Source organism: Oryzias latipes, chromosome 19 (assembly GCF_053564925.1).
Source record: "Oryzias latipes strain Hd-rR chromosome 19, Olatipes_Hd-rR_3.1".
Taxonomy (NCBI): Eukaryota; Metazoa; Chordata; class Actinopteri; order Beloniformes; family Adrianichthyidae; genus Oryzias; species Oryzias latipes.
This window is the reverse complement of record NC_136255.1, coordinates 21,520,017-21,538,639: the sequence shown is the minus strand read 5'-3', so window position 1 is coordinate 21,538,639 and position 18,623 is coordinate 21,520,017. Positions and strand designations below refer to the sequence as shown.

Below are 18,623 nucleotides of genomic sequence, written 5' to 3'. Positions count from 1 at the left end.
AGTACATTAATTGGAAAACACTATTTGGATTGAGGAACAGTACGTTTATTTCACTATAACTTAAAAATTACCAACTGCATCACAGAGGACAACACATGTGATGGCAGGAAAAAAATGATCGAGCTATCATTAAACTCCAATATGTGTCCATTGGGGTGGCCGTGGTGCAGCGGTGGGGCGGTCAACCCATGATCGTAACATTGCAGGTACGATACCCGCCTTGCACGCCCATGTGTCGCAGTGTCCTTGGGCAAGACACTTAACCCCACCTTGCCTCTGGTGGGAGGTTGGCGCCAGTGTTTGGCAGCGGAGCCGCCATCAGTGTGTGTGTGTGTGTGTGTGTGTGAATGTGTGTGTGCATGGGTGAATGGGACTGTGACTGTAAAGCGCTTTGGGCCTTTGAAAGAAGGTAAAAAGTGCTATATAAGTATACGCAATTTACCATTTACCATTGGATGTCCATAGAGACTACACTCTTTTTGTCTAATATCCTAACTTCTAATAGTCAGTCTGCTAACAAGGAACACGCATTTATCACAGCAACAGCACTAATGGGGTCGTAGTACAGTGCGCAGGATTAAAACAAAAAAATCAAGTGGTATAAGTATTTGCTATACATGCATTCGCTATGACCTGTTGCTCGCAGCATGCGTGTAGAAAAAAATGTGCATGAACATTTTTATTCTACCGGTTCAACGAACTGTCCAGGACTTTGAATTTTGGTGTATGCTACCTGCATGCCTTGCACAGGTTTCCCAATTATTTATTTTTTACCCACAAGCAGCCCATATCATCCCATAATTGACTTTCTCAGTACAATACAGCTATATGTATGACGTACAACAGATGTGTTTATTTGGTATCTTTTTTTGGCAGTTCCACATCATAAATAGCTTGAATCATCACGTTGGTAAAAACTTCATGGCTGCCACCTCAGTTACTTTTGCCTGGATGGTTCCTTTTCATAACAGGAAAGTTTGGAGAAGTGACACATCCTGGCATATGCATATCACTGGTGTGTGTAGCTCAAAACGCACTACTATGAGGCATCCGTCAAACTGGCTCAAAGTATAAATCATGTCAACAGCAGCTTCTCTGCTGCTCTGCTGTAAAGGACAGATAGGAGTTGCTTTTGCAGTAAATGGAAAATTTTGTTTTTATTCCAGGCACTTGGCCCTGAATTGTTCTAATTTTTTTTTCTAAACCTTAGAGAAATGTAAAATTGCAGCCAACTTTGGCTTTTAATAAATGTAAGGTTTAAACACTGAGAGTAGATAAGGGAAATCTGTGTGAATGCATGTTGAAACATTTGTGATGAAATGTAATAACATTGGAATCTGGCGTAGCTTGACGCAGCTGGGTTTTATTCATGTATGTTAAATGTGTCATGGACTACAGCAGGTGTCACTCTTTTGAAGTGAGCAAATTAGATTGCTACATTAATCAGCAAACCCAGAGCGTTATTTTTTAAATTATTTCAATATTTAGTAATTAACATCATGTCACATTGTGCCTGTGCTCCAGTACACATGCAAATGCCGATTTTATTTTGGTTGACTTGTAGGTCAAATATGAAAAGAAAGGGTAACACCTGACTCAGTGAAATGAGATGTACCATTTGGTGTGCCATCTGAAAAGAGGCTCGAGTTAAAAGACCTGTTAACGTGGCTGCTGAGTTTGAAGAGAGCCCCCGCTGCCAAAAAAAGATTGCCTTTGATCATGAGAAAGTATTTTTCAAAATTTGGATAATTAAAGGCAAATTGGCTTATTCAGTCATCATATTGTGGAGTTCTTAGGTTTGATTCTGTCAGTTTCCTGCTTATTAATTGATCCGCTAGCTGTAGTTCGCAATTAAAATTCTCCTTTTTATTGCTGCCTCTCATTTTAGACAAGTCATTTCTTTAAAAAAACAAACTGTATTTCATCAGTCTAGACTAAACAACAGCGCTCAAATCAAGCCTTTTATTACCTTTAATTTTTGTGTTTTCCAGTTGCTCTGTCCCGATTGCTGTTTAATGAGCTCTTGAGTTCAGAACTGCCTTGAAATAAAATCCATTTTCTGTACCATCCATCCGGATCTCCTGAGCAGGAGTCACAGGACACCCCAGGCAGGTCGACAGTCCATCACAGAAGATTAAAACCATCTCCCTATCTTTGACTGAGCCCCTTTGCCATGTCAAAGCATCTCAGAGTCATCGATTGTTAAGACAAGGGACCTCTTAAGTGTCACGTTGGAAGCAGTCACTCTTCTGTCAGCCTCCAGACGCTGCAGTTTGAAGCTCTGGCATTAGCGTGTTTTCGTCTTCCACGAATGTTTTGTCCTCAACAGATTTCGGCTGCGTTTGTTAATCTAAACTTTTTACTGGCATGGTTCACTCACTGTGTAAACTGTATACTATTTGACAAAACAAAAAAGAAAAGCATTAATAGAAAGTGTCATAAACAAACCAGAGCAGGAATCCAAAGAAAAAGAAATGTTATTTTGCGATGAGGACTCTATATTGTCAAAGATTGTGTCTTTATGACAACACCAGTTTTTGACTTTCTTTATTTTGCGTATGCTTATTTTCTGTTCTTGGTCGGTGGTTATTACTATCCTCATTGAGTCATTTTGTTCGGCCAGTTGGTCCACCAACACAATATGTCCCAAGAAAATAATTTTCCTGCCGATCCCATCATCCCCAACAAACCATCCTGGTCTGAACACGTCCTGTAGTTTTATTTCTATAAGAAAATGTCCTTATTGGATTTAAATGTGCAACTGAAAAGGCTTGAAAACAGACAAAAGTAGGAATCCATTACAGGTTTATTATAACAAAGAGCTAAACATAACAACAACTCCTCTGTTTTGAAGCTAACTAATGATTAAATAACTAGTTAAAACCATTTTTTTAAGCATGTTGCATTTCAGAATAAAACGCCTTCTTTATTGTGTTCATAATTCACTAAGAAGACGGCGCACATTTATGTCATTTTATTACTTCATACTATTCAATCTAGTGATTTTCAGCATACAGTTTGACATATATTCTTTCATGTGAAAAACCAAATGTTCACAGACTGGATTTGTTGTTTTTTCTTATTATTGAAAAATTGACTTTTTAATTGGGAGTCTGTAATTGTTCTCACGTGTCACACCAGAACTAAAACTCGCCATCTTTTTGGAGCTCTGGAGGGTGGGGTGGGGGGTGTTTTTTTAGCAACATACTAATAGTTTCCAACAGAGCTTTCAATTCTAACAACCTGGAAACTGCTGTTCATGTCAATGGTTTTATTATTGCAGCAGATTAGGCCTTATTTAAAAAAAAAGCCTTTTAGAATGAATTACTCAAAAAGTACTTACATTAGAAAACACACAACGCATCAAGGACTTATAAATACACATGAAAAATATATCTAACCATTTTTTTTTAACCATATTGCAGATTTGATTTACTTCTGTGCTGTTTTTATTATTGCTAATTATTGTTGGTTTTGACCTATTGTGTTTTTAGTCACAGTATCTGTTAACAGCAGTAAACATGTGGCATGTTCCTTAAGCCTTAGTGCTTGGACAAACTTGTATACAGGTCATGGAGGCGCACAAAATATCAAGATCATAGACTGCTTGGTGAGCTTGTAGAGCGAAAATTATACTTTTTTATTCTTTTATTTATTAAGCTCTTTTATTCTTTTTTTATTCTATGGCCTTGCTGCAAGAGACAGGTTGTAGCAAACACTTAAATGACATGTAAAGGTAGGTAGCTATGGTTGAAGTACTAACAGATTTTCATTTTTCCAAACCCCTAATCCTATGCACTGCATAAGGGCTCCGTTAGTACTGTTCACGAGATAAGTGCGCTCCCCTTGTGTGCAGCTTGGTTGAAATAAAGAAATAAAACAATCAGAGCATCTTTTGTGTTGGCATCACAAGTGTCCCACTGGCATCTGGGCCCACTCGGTAAACAGCCTTACCAACGAATAGTGTGGCATAAGACCACGGTAGGACAGCTCCACTCATGTGTCATGAGTGTGTGTGTAATTTACATTTTCCTTACAAATACTGTACAAACAAACAAAATGTGTGGGCATTGAACGCACAGTGAAAGTTCAACAAAGTTGAACTTTGACTTATCAGGGTTAGTGACATATGGTTAGCGTCCTTTTAAAAACATGGAGGTGCCATGGATGTGGTTTGTGTCTGGCTGGAATTATATAAATCAAATGAAACCGAGTCTTTCATAAATCGGAATAGATCTGTGAAAGACAAAACCTGAAGCATGATTTGATTTTTCGCACCAAGCTTCTTCCAGCTGTGAGTTCATGCGCTAGTATTAGGTAGGGACAGACCTGTGTGAACACTGCATGGCATCACATACCCAGTCTGTACATATAGCATAGGGCTTCAGATGAACTCAGAAACAGTCTTCTAAAGGTCATAAGTGAACCTTAAGCTTCAGATTGAAGACCACTGAAACCTGTGAGACAAAAGCACCAATTTATTTGGCAGACATTTGGTCCAACAGGTTGGGAGCAACACCCTGAACAAGGACACGTCAACTGTCAAGGCCATGAAGCAAACAGCCAAGAGAGCAACGTGATCCAGCGCCCTGAAGCCACGTTGATAAAGGAAAAAAAAGATTTCTCATTTTTTAGGCAGTTTATCTCACTAGAATCATGTTGACGAAGCCTTTATTACACATTAAGCTAAGGGTATTAAATGAATCAACTAAACAAGAGCTCAACCCTTCCCTTATGCCAGTGCAACTCCGGCATATGGAGTTGATATTGGAACACATGTGGAAGCGGATCTGCTTGTGTGTCAGAAGGTAAACGAAAGGGTGGCTCACATCCTCGTGATGTCTCCTCCTGGAAGCCTTTTCCCCTCCCCTCTTACGCAAACCGTCCCTCCATTTTTCTTTGTGCTAATTAACGGGCAGGTTTGTGATTAGTTATGCGGCACATCTCCCCACCCCTCCATCATCCTTTCCTCCAGACATCTTTTTTTCCCCCCCTCTTAATAGAGCATGTGTTAAAAGCAGCTGGGTAGTCACAGACAACCCAGGCAAAAAAACAAACAAAAAAAACCACTCGACATGAGATAAACCCACGCACTGAAGAAAGCTGTCACGTGCACTCCAGTCCAAACACACACACACCCCTTATCTGGATTTCAACCTTCAACACACACATGTAAAAAAAATAAATAAATAAACAAACACTCATAGCAAGCGTCATTATCTCACATTGTTCATCACCCATTCAGGCGTTCAGCGCCATGTTCATGGAGTCACATTTATAAAGCATTGTTTGTATCTCGCTGAGTGACAGCTGAGCTTATTTCAATGTTGCACAAAGATGGGGCGGGGTGGGTGGTGGGGGGGTATACAAACAGAAAGCAAGCCCAGACATAAACAGATTGCCGGCGATCCTGAATACTAACAAGGTGCCTCGGCGCACACAATAAGATAAAAGAGTGTCATCTGTGCTCGAGCCGAGCAATGTCAAGGGAGAGGTGACTTACCCTTGAAATCAGGTTTCAATGCCTTACGAATGTTTGCAGTATATCACTTATTCCTGTCTTTATGTTGACAAAGAGTAGAAAAAGAAGAAAGCTATTTTTACATTTAGCCTTTTTGTAATCCTCCCTTCCCAAAAAATGTTAAATCCTCACAGATGCTTTAAAAGCGTTCCCAGTGGTATTTTTTAATAATGATTATGCCAATTTAGGCTAAATCAAAAACCTGTGTCGTTTTCTAAGATAAAGTCCCAATTCCTTCACTACTCACTACGTAGTGCGTTCGTCATTTTTTTAGGGCTGTCCGAACTCCGAAGTTCAGAACTCACTTGATTCAAACATAGTCTTTGTGAAATGTTTGTAGTAGTTTTTACTTCGGGAAAGTATTCCGTAAAAGTTTCCGAACTGCCAGGTCACTGGATATTTTTTAGTTGTGCTTGGGGAAAGATTTCGGACATAATTACTATAAAGCAGCACTAGGTTATTAGAAATTTGCCTCTGAGTTGTGGGTGGGACCTTTGGCTCAGAGCAACCCCGCCCCCATTTCCCGTTGCTGAGAGCTCTCTACTCAGGTGGAGCAAGGAGTTTTGGCCAACCCAGCGTATTTTCGACTTCACCAATAAGCACTTTCTCAATCGGCTCCAGATTTTAAGAAATACTCAGAAATACAACTTTGAGCTCAAGTTTCTTAATATATGTATTCAATCATTTGAAAAATACCTAAAGAACATGTTAAAAACACCCAAAACACTTTTTTTTATCAGAGTGGGTCTTGTAAGATCAAATTTACACCTTCTGCCTATCCTAAGCTGTTCTTGTGCTTTGCTGCACACTAACTCTCCATAATTAAGGTGGTTCTGTATTCAAAGACTAAGCTTAAATGTAAATAATTTGTTGTTAAAATAAAACAAAATTATTTAAGTCAATTAAGACTGATTTTTATTACAAGTACTCGTCTTTATTGCAATATTCTTTTATTCTGTCATAATTTATTGGGACATTTACAGAAAAACAGGGATGCTAAACTGTTCAGATAACATAAAACACAAGTGGTATATACCAATAATGCATCACTATAGAGTTTTTCTCATTTTTAAATTTTTTTAGCACAAAGCTAAAGATTTGCGTGTTGACCATTTTGATTTAACGTAAATTCCTTATTGTTGGGATTTTGGGGTTTTGATTTGTGTTACAGTATCTCGTACATTGAAACCTTTTTTCCTTTTTTAAAATTAATAATACATCCAGGATATATGGATTTATATAACATCTCAATATTGGCTGATGACCACAACGTGGCATGTTGCGTTGCGTAAGGGTGACATATCTCATGACAAATGAGGTCATGGCTCACGACTTAACAAGGAATAATGATAAAACGCATTTGCAGTTTTCAATAATTCCAAATGCATGTTTACGAGATGACAAACCACCAGGCACCACAGTGTTGTTGTTGTTTTTTATACAGCATGGTGTTTAAAAATGGTTATCAGATAAAACTCAAGATTATTGATGCTGTGTCTGCTTGCATGTCATGGTAAATTTCTGAATATTACCTTTCCAATTAATTAAGAAACTCACGCAGAAAATGTAAAATTGCTACTTTTTGTGATTGTTTACCCAAAATGTGACTTCTTATGGTTGTATGCAGATGACCTATTTTTAAGAACATCCTAAATGTGCATTGTCATTAAGATGAATATTAATTGCTAATGAGATAAGATGCTACAGTTGATTCAAGAATTGGTGACAAATAGAAATCTATGCAGTATAATATAATATGCAGGAATGGATAAAACAAGATCCTGTAACATACTGCGGTTTACATGGAAAGTAAAATTGTGCCACATACTAGCACAATTTGAGTAACTATATACATCCACAGGGATACGGTCCATGGGAAATGTCAACTATTAATGTAAATGGATATGAAAGAAAATATTTGGTCCGTGTCAGGAATTCTTCTCCACTGCGGATCTTGTTTCGTCTGCATCTCACCATGGACTCTCCATCCCCATTTCCTCCTGTGGGACTTGGCATTCCTGTCATTCAAGCACTATCAGCAAGCGTGCAGGCGCTGGCTGGGCCTGCCCAGCGTCATTTCCCTCCACTCTCTCCCCCTACCCAACACCCATCTCAACAGCATTAGTGTATCTCCCTTCAACATCCCAGCACACAGCGAGAAATCTACTTTGTGTCATCATTTACATTCCACTTTGGCCGTTTCTTCGTATGAAAGCCTTTTTGACTCGTGGTTCATGTTTGCTTTGGTTTTCTTGCTTGGATTGTCTGTCTTCTGCCATTTAACTAAGTTTGTCTCTTTTCTGTCTATCACAGGTGTAAGGAGGGCTACCACGGCCTACGATGTGACCAATTTGTTCCCAAGACTGACGCCATCTTGTCCGATCCAGGTACGCTGTCGACTTAGTTTCAATCCTCTTTTAGAAGATCAACATTAGCATGGAATATGTTCTTAACCCTTTAACACGGGACAAGTCACCTGAGTGACAGATACATAACAAAATCGTTGACATAACATAACCTTTCAACCGTTTGAGCGGGACGCAAGAGAAGAAAGTTTTCATATCGGCTTTCCACTGATATGCAACACATTACAAATGAAAATTGTTCCTTAACAGCATAAAGCGCACTGTTTCTTTGCTAGGGAATCGCTGGAATTAGGTTTATTGTTTAAACGGTTGTTAAATGTGGTGTTAAACTTGATCACTTTGGTTAAAGGTTATTTTTAAAGGTTCTTTTGAATCATATAGAGCACCGTTTTTCAACCTTTTTTGAGTCACGGCACACTTTAACCTTGACAAGAATCCCGCGGCACACCAGCATCCAAAGAAAGCAGAAATTCATGGTCTGTATTGATCGACAGCCCCCCCCCCCCCCCCCCCCCCCCCCCCCCCCGCAATCTCACGTGGAATTTTATGATAATTGTGGCAGAAAAAGCAGGAAGTTGCGGCTGTTTTTTTTCTAAGAGATGAAATAAAAGTTAAATTAGAAAAATTTAGAAACTGTTTGTTTGTTGTGGTTTCAAGACGTTTCACAAGGACGATTCATTGTGCGCTGTCCCTTTAAGCCAATGCATCATGGAAGATGTAGTGTGAAAGCTGCCGAAAAAGGGCAGAAAGACTCGTGTCTCTGAGCTTCATTGTGTTGTTCACTTGTTCCACGGTCTGACACCGGACTCTGTGGAAAGCTACACCGCTAAAGATGAGCTTTAGCTGGTATTTTTGTTAGAACTGAGCGACTTTATCAGCAGAATTAAGAACAAGGAAGTGAAGACTTTAAGCACTTCTGATTGGTCAGACTAATGACATGTGATTAAGCCTTCAAGAATGATTGGCGGAGACAGTTAAAGGGGCGGGACTTTTCCTTACACAGTTATAGCTGCAGCTAAATCGCGGTACAGTCATTCTTATCAAAATCTCTTTAATAGAATTAAATAAACACAAATAAAACGTAATTTTAAGATTTTTTATATTCCTAACTCCTCAGTGTTTTATCAGGGCCTGTTTGGATGAACAAAGAGCTGATTTCCTGGAGATGGAAAATGTTTTTAGATCAGTGAATGAGGGCAATTTACCACGGTGCACTTGACCATCTCCCACGGCAAACTAGTGTGCCGCGGCACACTGGTTGAAAAACACTGATATATAGGATCCTATGTTGATGTAATGTATTTTCCATTCTATAAGGCACAATGGTCTATATTTGAACTTTCGTCAGATATGCGGGATGCCAAACTATAAGGTGTATGGGTTTATTATAAATTGGTTGTTTTTAAAAAACAGTGGAGGCTTTTAAGTGCGCCTTACGGTGCAGAAAATACGGTAACATGCAAACAATTATAAAAACCATAAAATATTGTTATTTACTTACAGGAAAAAACTATAATGCAGCTCACCTCACAGATAATAAGGTTAAACCTTATGCATTAAACCTGTGCTATCTTTAATTAAGGTCTTTAATCCTCTTTTTTTTTCTTCTCCTTCAGTCTGACTAAAGGGAGGGAAGCATTTCTATTTCTTATTGCATTAAAAAAATGCCCTGGAGCCTCTGCATCCCCACGACACCTTTGTGGTTAAGTTAAAAAAACTAAAGCAGATCTCAGATGTACACGGAAGAGAAATTGATGGCCCCGAGCCTTTCTCATAACGCTGTGGCTTTACAAATTCCCACAGATTTCAGGGACAGACTTTGCTACAGGAGTCAGAAAGAAATTTAACTCCTGTATCCTTCAGACTCAGGCTCTGTGAGAGTCCATTAACGGGGTCACAAGCCATTGCCACAAAGCGTGTTTTATGCTCTAGCGTGGCACAGTTTCCACACTGGGATTTATTTTATCTTCTATAGGCAAACATAAATTTTCCTGTTTGTCCGACTCAGGAGAGTTTTATGTTGTTCTTTGAAATAAGTCACATCGTAATGTAGTTTTTGCAGAAACAAGGACACAAGTAATTTACACCACATTTATAGAACATGTTAAAACATAAAAAAATACTTTATAATAATGTTCCGAGGGAGAAAACCACACACACTAAAAAAGCAGACTTCTGTTCAACCTCTACATGCTGCCACTAGGGCAGTTAATACGCAGTAATAACATATCTTATCACCTGTTGTCACTGACAACAGGTCAATATGGGCCGGTGGATTCACTCAGCCACTGCCTCCAACAGATCAGTGCGTGGATGCAGAACAACTTTCTCCAGCTAAACTCAAACAAGACCGAAGTTATTATTTTTGGCCCACAGAAACAAAGAGAAAGTGTCAGCAGCTACCTTCATTCTCTGTCTCTTAAACCCTCAAATCAAGTCAGAAATCTAGGGGTAATCATGGACTCTGACCTGAACTTTAACAGCCATATCAAGTCAGTAACATCAGCGGCATTTTATCATCTGAAAAACATTGCCAAAATCAAAAACATAGTGTCAAAGCCAGACCTGGAGATACTTATTCATGCATTTGTCTCCAGTAGGTTAGACTACTGTAACGGCCTGCTCACCGGCCTGTCCAAACGAGCTGTAAAACAGCTTCAGTACATCCAGAATGCTGCTGCTCGAGTCCCCGCCAAAACCAGGAAGTATGATCACATTAGTCCCTTATGAGGTCTCTGTATTGGCTCGCCGTACCTCAAAGAATAGAATTCAAAGCAGCTCTGCTTGTGTACAAGTCTCTCCATGGCCGCGCACCAAAGTACATCTCTGACATGTTAGTGCCATATGAACCATCTCGTACTCTGAGGACCTCAGGGGCCGGCCTCCTGTTGATTCCCAGAGTCAGAACTAAACAAGGGGAATCAGCGTTTCAATATTCTGAAGCTAAAATCTGGAACAGCCTCCCTGAAGTCGTAAGACAGGCCTCTTCTGTGTTCATGTTCAAATCTAGACTTAAAACATTTTTGTTTAGCCGTGTATATGACTGAGAGGTCCTATCTGCACTTTTCTTTCCTTTCCTTCCTTTATTTTTAAATCAATTTTCAAATTTTTTCTTTTCTTTTAAAGTAAATTTTACGTTGATTATTTCTATGATGTATTGTGATTTTAATGCATTTTTCTGTTTTGTGAAGCATCTTGAATTACTTTGTGTATGAATTGTGCTATACAAATAAACTTGCCTTGCCTTGCCTTGCCTTGCCACTTCAGAACCATGGTCAGCACCCACCTTAGAGGGCTGAAAAGATTGGCTGATTTATATACCTGTCACACAATTTACCAAACGTGCATGAACAATGTGTGTTTGTTGTGCTGTTTATATGCAATTAATTCATGATTGTACTTCAATTTTATAATTTTTATGTGATATGTGCACTGTATACGGGACATCAAAGTTTCCGTATGCAGTTTGACTGTTGGACATATGTGGAACGGTCGTGGAAAGCCACAAATTTGCATATGCATTGCTCAAAAATTACACAATTCCGTACGACTTACGTAATAATTGAATATAAACTAAGTAAAATATGCATAAACTGCGTAATTCTCAACCAACCAAACTTTTTTAACAGCTCAAACCACATTCACTTAAAGATGCGCATGCTGAAACCCTCAACGGACATCTGCATATCGACGGACATCTGCGCATATCGACGGACATCTGCGCATATCGATGGACATCTGTGCATATCAACAGATGACAAACGCAGGACCCACTTATGAATTACGAATATAACACGTTTCACGAAAGACTAAAATTTCATGAGTGGAAAAGTTTTAAATGTACACAGTGGCTGTGTGTCTTGGTCTTTACATAGTTCCGTTCCCTGTGTCGTCCATTACAGGCAGTTTTAAGGACTCTGGTGCATATTATTCACTTTTTCTATGAGAGATGTGAACATTGAATGAATGCCCAGTTAACCTGCCATCTACAATAGGACCCACTCCAATCACTTTTTGATCGACTGTAAAAGTGTTCCCAGTGGTCCTTTAATTATTATTATTATTATTATGAATATTATAATTACTATTATGATCATGCAGTTTTTAGCCCAAATCCAAAAAAACTGTCATTTTCTAGGACATAGTTTCTGCAGAGTGGCAGTAGTTCATTAGAAATTCATCTCTGAGTTGTGAGAGGGACGTTTGGTGTGGAGCAACCCCGCCCCACCTTCCCCTACACATTGCTGAGACATCCCCTCAAACTCCCAGCCTAACATTACTGGTGCATGAAAAATGGCGAGCAATGTTGGAGCTACCCAACCGTATACATTTGAGGCAGATTACCTGCACAGATTAGGACAGCGATGATGTACTTTTTGCACTATAGGGCGCACCAGAACCTAAGGCCCACAATCAACTAATGATCTATTAAAAAATGTTTGTCACACCTAAGGAGCATAAAACTTTAAGACCCATAAAATAAGACAAAGGCCAGACTTTAAAAACTATGCTCACAAGTATTTCAGACCTTGTTTGTAACAGCCTACGCATTAGCCACGTTACTTAGAAGCATTAGCGTATTCACGATACTTGTAGTTCCAAACCTTGTTTACTAGACGTAAAAACACAGACTGATACCGGTAAAATAAATAATACCATGACTGCTCACTCCAAAAAAAAACCTCAGCAAAGTTACAAAAGCAGTGATCCCCATCGGGACCGCGAGAGACACATCTGACCAAATGTTTTCAGAAACGCCAGCTGAACATATTTGGCACCTGAAGCATATCTTGATCTGTTGATGGCGATTGATCCAAAATTTCCCCAGATTACGAAGGGGTTTGGGAGATTATTGGGGATTTCAAAAGATAAATCATGCAATGACAAAACACATACACTGATTTGTCAATACCAGCTTAGCTTTAAGTAGACCCTTGTTATGTCAACACAAGAGTTCTGATCTGTAGGGGAGGAGTGATGTCTTCATCAGTTATTATGGATTTGATCTCAGCAAAAGTGGTTGTTAATGTTGTGGCTGAGCAATGTAAAAAAAAAAAAAATACCAGTAGTCAAGCATGCTGGGAAAACTACAGTGAAACACTCCAGTGTTTGTTTGTTTGTGTGGGTGAAGCCTCACATTCTGCAGTGTCACACTCACACACCCCGAAGTGGGAAAAAAAGTTTGCATACTTCCTCGCTTTCTCCTTTTTATTTCCTGAAATCAATCAGTGTGCACCTTCCAGACACAAATCCTTCGGTGTGCCTCCTCCTTTGTCTTATTATTGACTGGCAAAAGACTTAAAAGAGCTGCCCGGACTGGCTTGCATGCAGTGGCACTCCATCATCTTCACATCTTTACAGAGGGTGAAAGTGAAGCAGAGGCTGTTGTGTGCATCGCATAAGCACAGGGACAAAAGCAGAAAGCGACTCCCTGCCAAGGACTGCACCGAAACGCCTTTGAACTCTTTGAATGCTTTTGAAACGAGGTGGGAAGGGTGCAGCGGTCTGGCACGGCGGTAGGAAACGGTGTTTAATTGGACGTATTTTAGTTTTTTTCTTGGTGCACTACCTGAAAGAGTAGATTTTTTTCTTAATGAGGGGATAGTTTTGGGGTATTCCGCTAATGGTGTTCATCTTTGAGAAAATGGTGGAAGAAAGTAGGTGAGTCGGCTCTTTTTTTGCCGATTTAAAACAAAGTAAGCGTTTCTCTAATTTGAGAAATGTTTCTCCTGTAGATAAAAGCCTGGAGTAAGTGTCTAAGAAGGGTATTGAGTTCAAAAATACACAGTCGCATAACTGTACAGACACTGGCTTCTCATTTCCATTCTCCCCCAAGTGAAGGAAGGGATTAAGCAGTTGATTTACTCGTGCCATTGTCTCTCCCACCTGCCAGATTTCTGCATCCTCGGCAGGCCAAAAAGGCTCCGACATGATGCACAGGTATTCTCCAAGCTTGCTGAAGGCTCCCGTAAGGTGTCATAAATGATTCCCTGTGGTACTCTGAGGTGCCAGTTGAAGAGATTTGAAAGCCTGCACACATCGTGATTGGTGAAGGCCTCCAGACAAGACAAAGCCAGAGGAGGGAGTGTGGATCAGCACTGGGATGACATCATCTGCACACCAGTGACACAGGGCCATTTGGGGTGGGCTGGTCTTGGCTGTTGCCATGCGTTATATCAGACCAGGACAATCCTATTTGGCTTTGCCAGATTTAGTCAAAACAGTTAGAATTAGAAATACTAATATAGAAATCTGAAGATGAACCATAAACTTAAAAATGTGATCCGTTGATTTTCATTGACCCCATTTGAACCCATCTAGAAATGATCAAATCATGATAGCTCTACCTTTTTGTGGGACAAATTTAGCTGTTGCAGAGCTGAGGACTTCCTGTCAAACAGACCACGCCCCCTTTTGAGTGCAATTTTATTTTACGTTTATTGAAAAAATGTGCAGCTTAAATAACTGTTTTAGATTTTACATTTCACCACATTGCTACAAAGATTTTTAGACCAATATTTAGCATGTTAATTTTTTTGTTTATGAAGTTGGACTGATGGAGTGAATGTGCGACAAGCCACCTACAGGTGACCTGGTGAACTGATTTTCTGATTTCTGTCCCATTCTGATCATCTTTTGATCTATTGTAAAAGCGTTCCCGGGGGGTCTTTAAATTGGGATTATGCCGTTTTTTGCCAAAATATAAAAACATGTCATTTGACATAGTTTCTGGTTTTATATTGAATGCTCTTCCTGACACTACCCACTGTTTTACCTGGCTTGGGACAGGTACAAGCAGGGCACCGGTTTGTGCTCTGTTGAAGCTGTATGTGACTTTTTTCTTTCTTTTTATGAAATATCTGACTCTTTGTCCATCCGTCCATCCATCCATCCATCCTTACGTTTTTTTCATCTTTTTTCTTTTCTTTTATGCTTGTTTCTTTGTTTTGGGCCATCACATTTGAGAGGGAAGTCACAGGATTTAGGTGGGGCATGTTTACATCCTGTCCTGCCTGTCCAGTCAGTGAGCTGGAGCTTTGGGTCACTTCTCCCAAGGGTCTACACAATTTGGTAGAAAGAAAAGAATTTTACCAACAAAATTTACCTTTTTCTTTTTGTCTTTTGGGGAAATGACTGAAGATTTGTGGAAGGAGATATTGTTGTTGACAGATGTGCCCCTGCCCAATATTTTCAAACCTCTAAAACTCATAGCAAGACAATGAAATCAACCGGCAGCCAGATAATTTACATTTATTTGATTCTGAGGAAAGTTTGCCTCCACTGTTATCTCAGGAGTTTTTCCTCGCCACATTTTAGATTCAAGCTGTCACATAGAAATGAAAAAAAAAAAAATTCAACAGAGTGAGATGACTATGCAAAAATAATTAATTCATCTCCTGCCTGTATAGATCTCACTCCAGTTCCCTGGGGTTTTTATTCTTAAAACATAAGCTACAGTGCTGACAGTTTTCCTGCTTAAACATCAAAACGTCTTCTTTTCTTTTTTTTATGTTCTGGGCTCAGTTTTCATTTTATTTCTGATGGGAGGGGAGCACTACATAATCTGTTAGGTCTCGGAAATCCATGCTCTTTTTAAAAACTCAGACCACCTCTGTCAGAAAAAGCTATTACTGGTGAGGGTTTCATTTTAATTTAAATGAGATTACACTCCAGTGACATGAAAAGGGGGCACTGTCAGGATAGAGAGAACACGACTCCTTTTTTTTAACACATCCAGTCCTCCTGCATTGGGATTGTGGGACAGGACTTGGACTGTGTACCTGTAGGTACTCAGGATTGGGGGGGGGGCATGTTGTACGGCTGCATATGATGTATCTGCAAGCAAACGAGCCAGAAAGGAGGAGAATAATTACTGCGATGCCTCAGGCTCAAACGGGCAGAAAAGCCACGTTGCAAAGCAACATCTGTGGCAGAAAGCTGCATGATATGTCATCTTTAACTTCTTCCTTCTTTCTGATCCCACTTCTAATCTTTTCAACCCCCCCATATCGCTGTTTGTGTGTCTTTATTTGAAGCCTGAGCGAACTAAGATTATCGTGGTGAAGGATACCAAGTGTCTGAGGCTCGCCGGCTCATTACACGGTGCAGGGACAAGCCGGCGTGTCTGCGAGGACTCAGACCACCTTTATGCTGTGGATGTTGTTGCTTCCTAACGGTTTCTTTCTGTCCTTTCTCTTCTCCCATGTCTCTCTTTACCCCCCCCAACACTACCACCACCACCATCACCACCACCTCTCTTCGGCCTTGAATGGAACAGCAGATGAGCTTGGGATCGAGTTCATGGGTAAGCCAACTTTTCATTGACTTTGCGATGCATTGAATCTTTCATTTGCCTCACATCTGCTTGAAAAAAAACCACACACACACACGCACAATCCTGCACAACAAGGCCGCTCACCTTGGTAAATTATTGTAGGCCAGTTGCCATGGAAACACTGTGGTGAATTAAGTGTATCTGTCTACATGAGGAACAGACAGTACTAGATAAGAGTGATGCAATGAGTAAAAAGTGCAAAAGTAAGCAGCAGATATCCTAACGTGCACATATTTTTGTTTAACTTTTTTTAAATAAAATGGTGATTAATGTTTGGCTTATTATTGAGTTTAGCATTGACTGTATATGACGTGTGTGACGTCACTAATAGAAAACGGCTTACCTTTGGCTCCAACTAAAAGTCAATTCAGGCGCCACATTTTTTCGTGATATGGAGGGCAATTAACTAAATGAAGACAGCTGTGGATCATGATTAACCTGAAACTGGTGTGACTGACAAAGGCCAACTCAGAACATGACCAAAAACATAAACAACAGAACCCTTACAGTACCCCTCCCCAAAAGGGCAGATCCCAGATGCTCAAACACCTAAAAGGAGGGGACCCAGAAGAACAGAACAAATAAATTCCAGAAAACAGTTTGGGTTCCTGCAGCCTAGCAGAAGTGAGGGGTGTCATGGCAAACCCCTCCTCAGGAATAGATTTGAGGAGTGGCCCCAGCGACCCGCCACAGAAACAAAACAGGGAACATGAAGAGGAGCGGTTCCAGTGACCTTCCTTGGGAACAGACACATGAAGAGAATCGGCCCTGCTGAATCTCCATAGAAACGAAATGGGGAACATGAAGAGGAGTGGGTCCAATGACCCTCCACAGCCAAAGAAAATTTCAAGAATAGTACCGGCAATCGCCCTTAGGGACGTATAGGCTGTACATGGAATGTCATTACATGTCTGCAGGAAACCCTTGTGACGCGGCATGGCATGGACTATAGTGGCAGAAATCCCCGCTGCTGCAGAAAAAAACTCTCTAGCTGGGTCCAAGGTGGTCAAACTAGTGATGTACAACCCAAAATGCAGGAGACCAGGCTTGATGGGGGAAACTCAGACATTTAATAAGAAAAACCCCATAGACAACCAAAAAGGTGACACAACAGAGCAGATGACCTGACAAGGAAGAACTGAAAACCAGACACTTAAATACAAAATACATAGAAATAAAATAAATAGAAATAAAAACAACTGTGGATGATCAACATGAACCAGGAGTGACTGATAGGGCAAACAATTTAAAACATGACCAAAACCAGGAAGACAAATGAAAATCTAAAGTGAAGCACAGAATTCTTACACTGTGTGCTTCAAATGTATGTGAATGAGTTTAAAAGAGTTTGACTTATCTGACTGTTTTGTCTTGCTTGTTGTGTCTTGTATTCCAAAAAAATGTTACTTTTCAAAATTCAAATCAAAGAGCCGCAGATTGCAGACCCCTGGTCTAACAGAAGGGTTGATGTGTAAAAAAGATGGTTGATTGCCTCCTATCAGGAGAAAAATGTGGTCTCATCCCATTTTTACTGGTAATTATTTTTGTTTTAACGTTTGCCATCTTGGCCCCGCCACTCCCTTGCATTGCATAGCTGTGAGGCTTTCCATTAACATGGCTTCATAAACTGCTGTCACATCACACTCCAGCTCCGAGAAAGACAGGAGGCGAGAAGACGCGAGGAAGAGAGGCTGGTGCTGCACAACATTTCTCAGTTCGCTGATTTTAATCTGGGGACCAAATTAGCTGGGAATGCTACTGCATGTGGGCGGATGCATTAGAGAAAATGAGAACAGGATTGATCGATTGATAGCTGGACAGATGACAGAAGGATTGTTTTGCCTCTGAAGTGAGTGTGCACACGGACTTGATTATTTAACGTCCTCCTTTGTGAGATCTTACCTTATTCCGTCAATGAACCTTTTGATAATTGTTATATAAATCCCTCATGTGAGGCTAAAAAAGCACCTCATTTGATGGAGGATTGAGTGCTCTAAATATGATAGTCCAGTGAGCAAAGCTCTGCTTGTCGCACTGATGTATTTCAGGTTGAACAACCCACTTTGTGCGGGTCTTTATTGTAGCATTTTTATCACAAAGTGTAGATTGGTTGCTGCGTGTAAGTGGCCTTCTGGGATTGTCTCGTCTTTGGGTCAATATTACACGGTGTAGTAAGTTTAGCTAAAGCTGTTGACTTTGTTCTGTCCTAACACGCTCTTGCATCTAATTTCAAAAGTGCCTTGTAGGCATCCAGCTTGAAAGGCCCGCAACGCCTTTGTGCTCAGACTGCATGTTGGGATTTTCCCCGCAGGCGTTCAAACTTCGTACATAGTTTGTTTTGTGTTTGGAGTTTAGTAGCCTCTTTTTCACCCAAAAACAAAAAAAAAAGGAAGACCGAGGC

At 40.2% G+C, this 18,623-nt stretch overlaps 1 protein-coding gene across 4 annotated transcripts in view; it reads left to right on the top strand.

Moving 5' to 3' along the window:
* Positions 1-18,623, top strand: part of nrg3b (neuregulin 3b) — a 255,711-nt gene that overhangs the window by 197,183 nt on the left and 39,905 nt on the right. For 2 of the 4 annotated variants that reach the window (XM_011487979.4, XM_020712193.3), the window contains 2 exons: positions 7,835-7,908; positions 16,166-16,192. In XM_011487979.4, the coding sequence (XP_011486281.1) occupies positions 7,835-7,908; positions 16,166-16,192 (101 nt within the window). The remainder of the gene's footprint in view (positions 1-7,834; positions 7,909-16,165; positions 16,193-18,623) is intronic. The other 2 variants (XM_011487980.4, XM_078937479.1) reach the window with 1 other exon arrangement.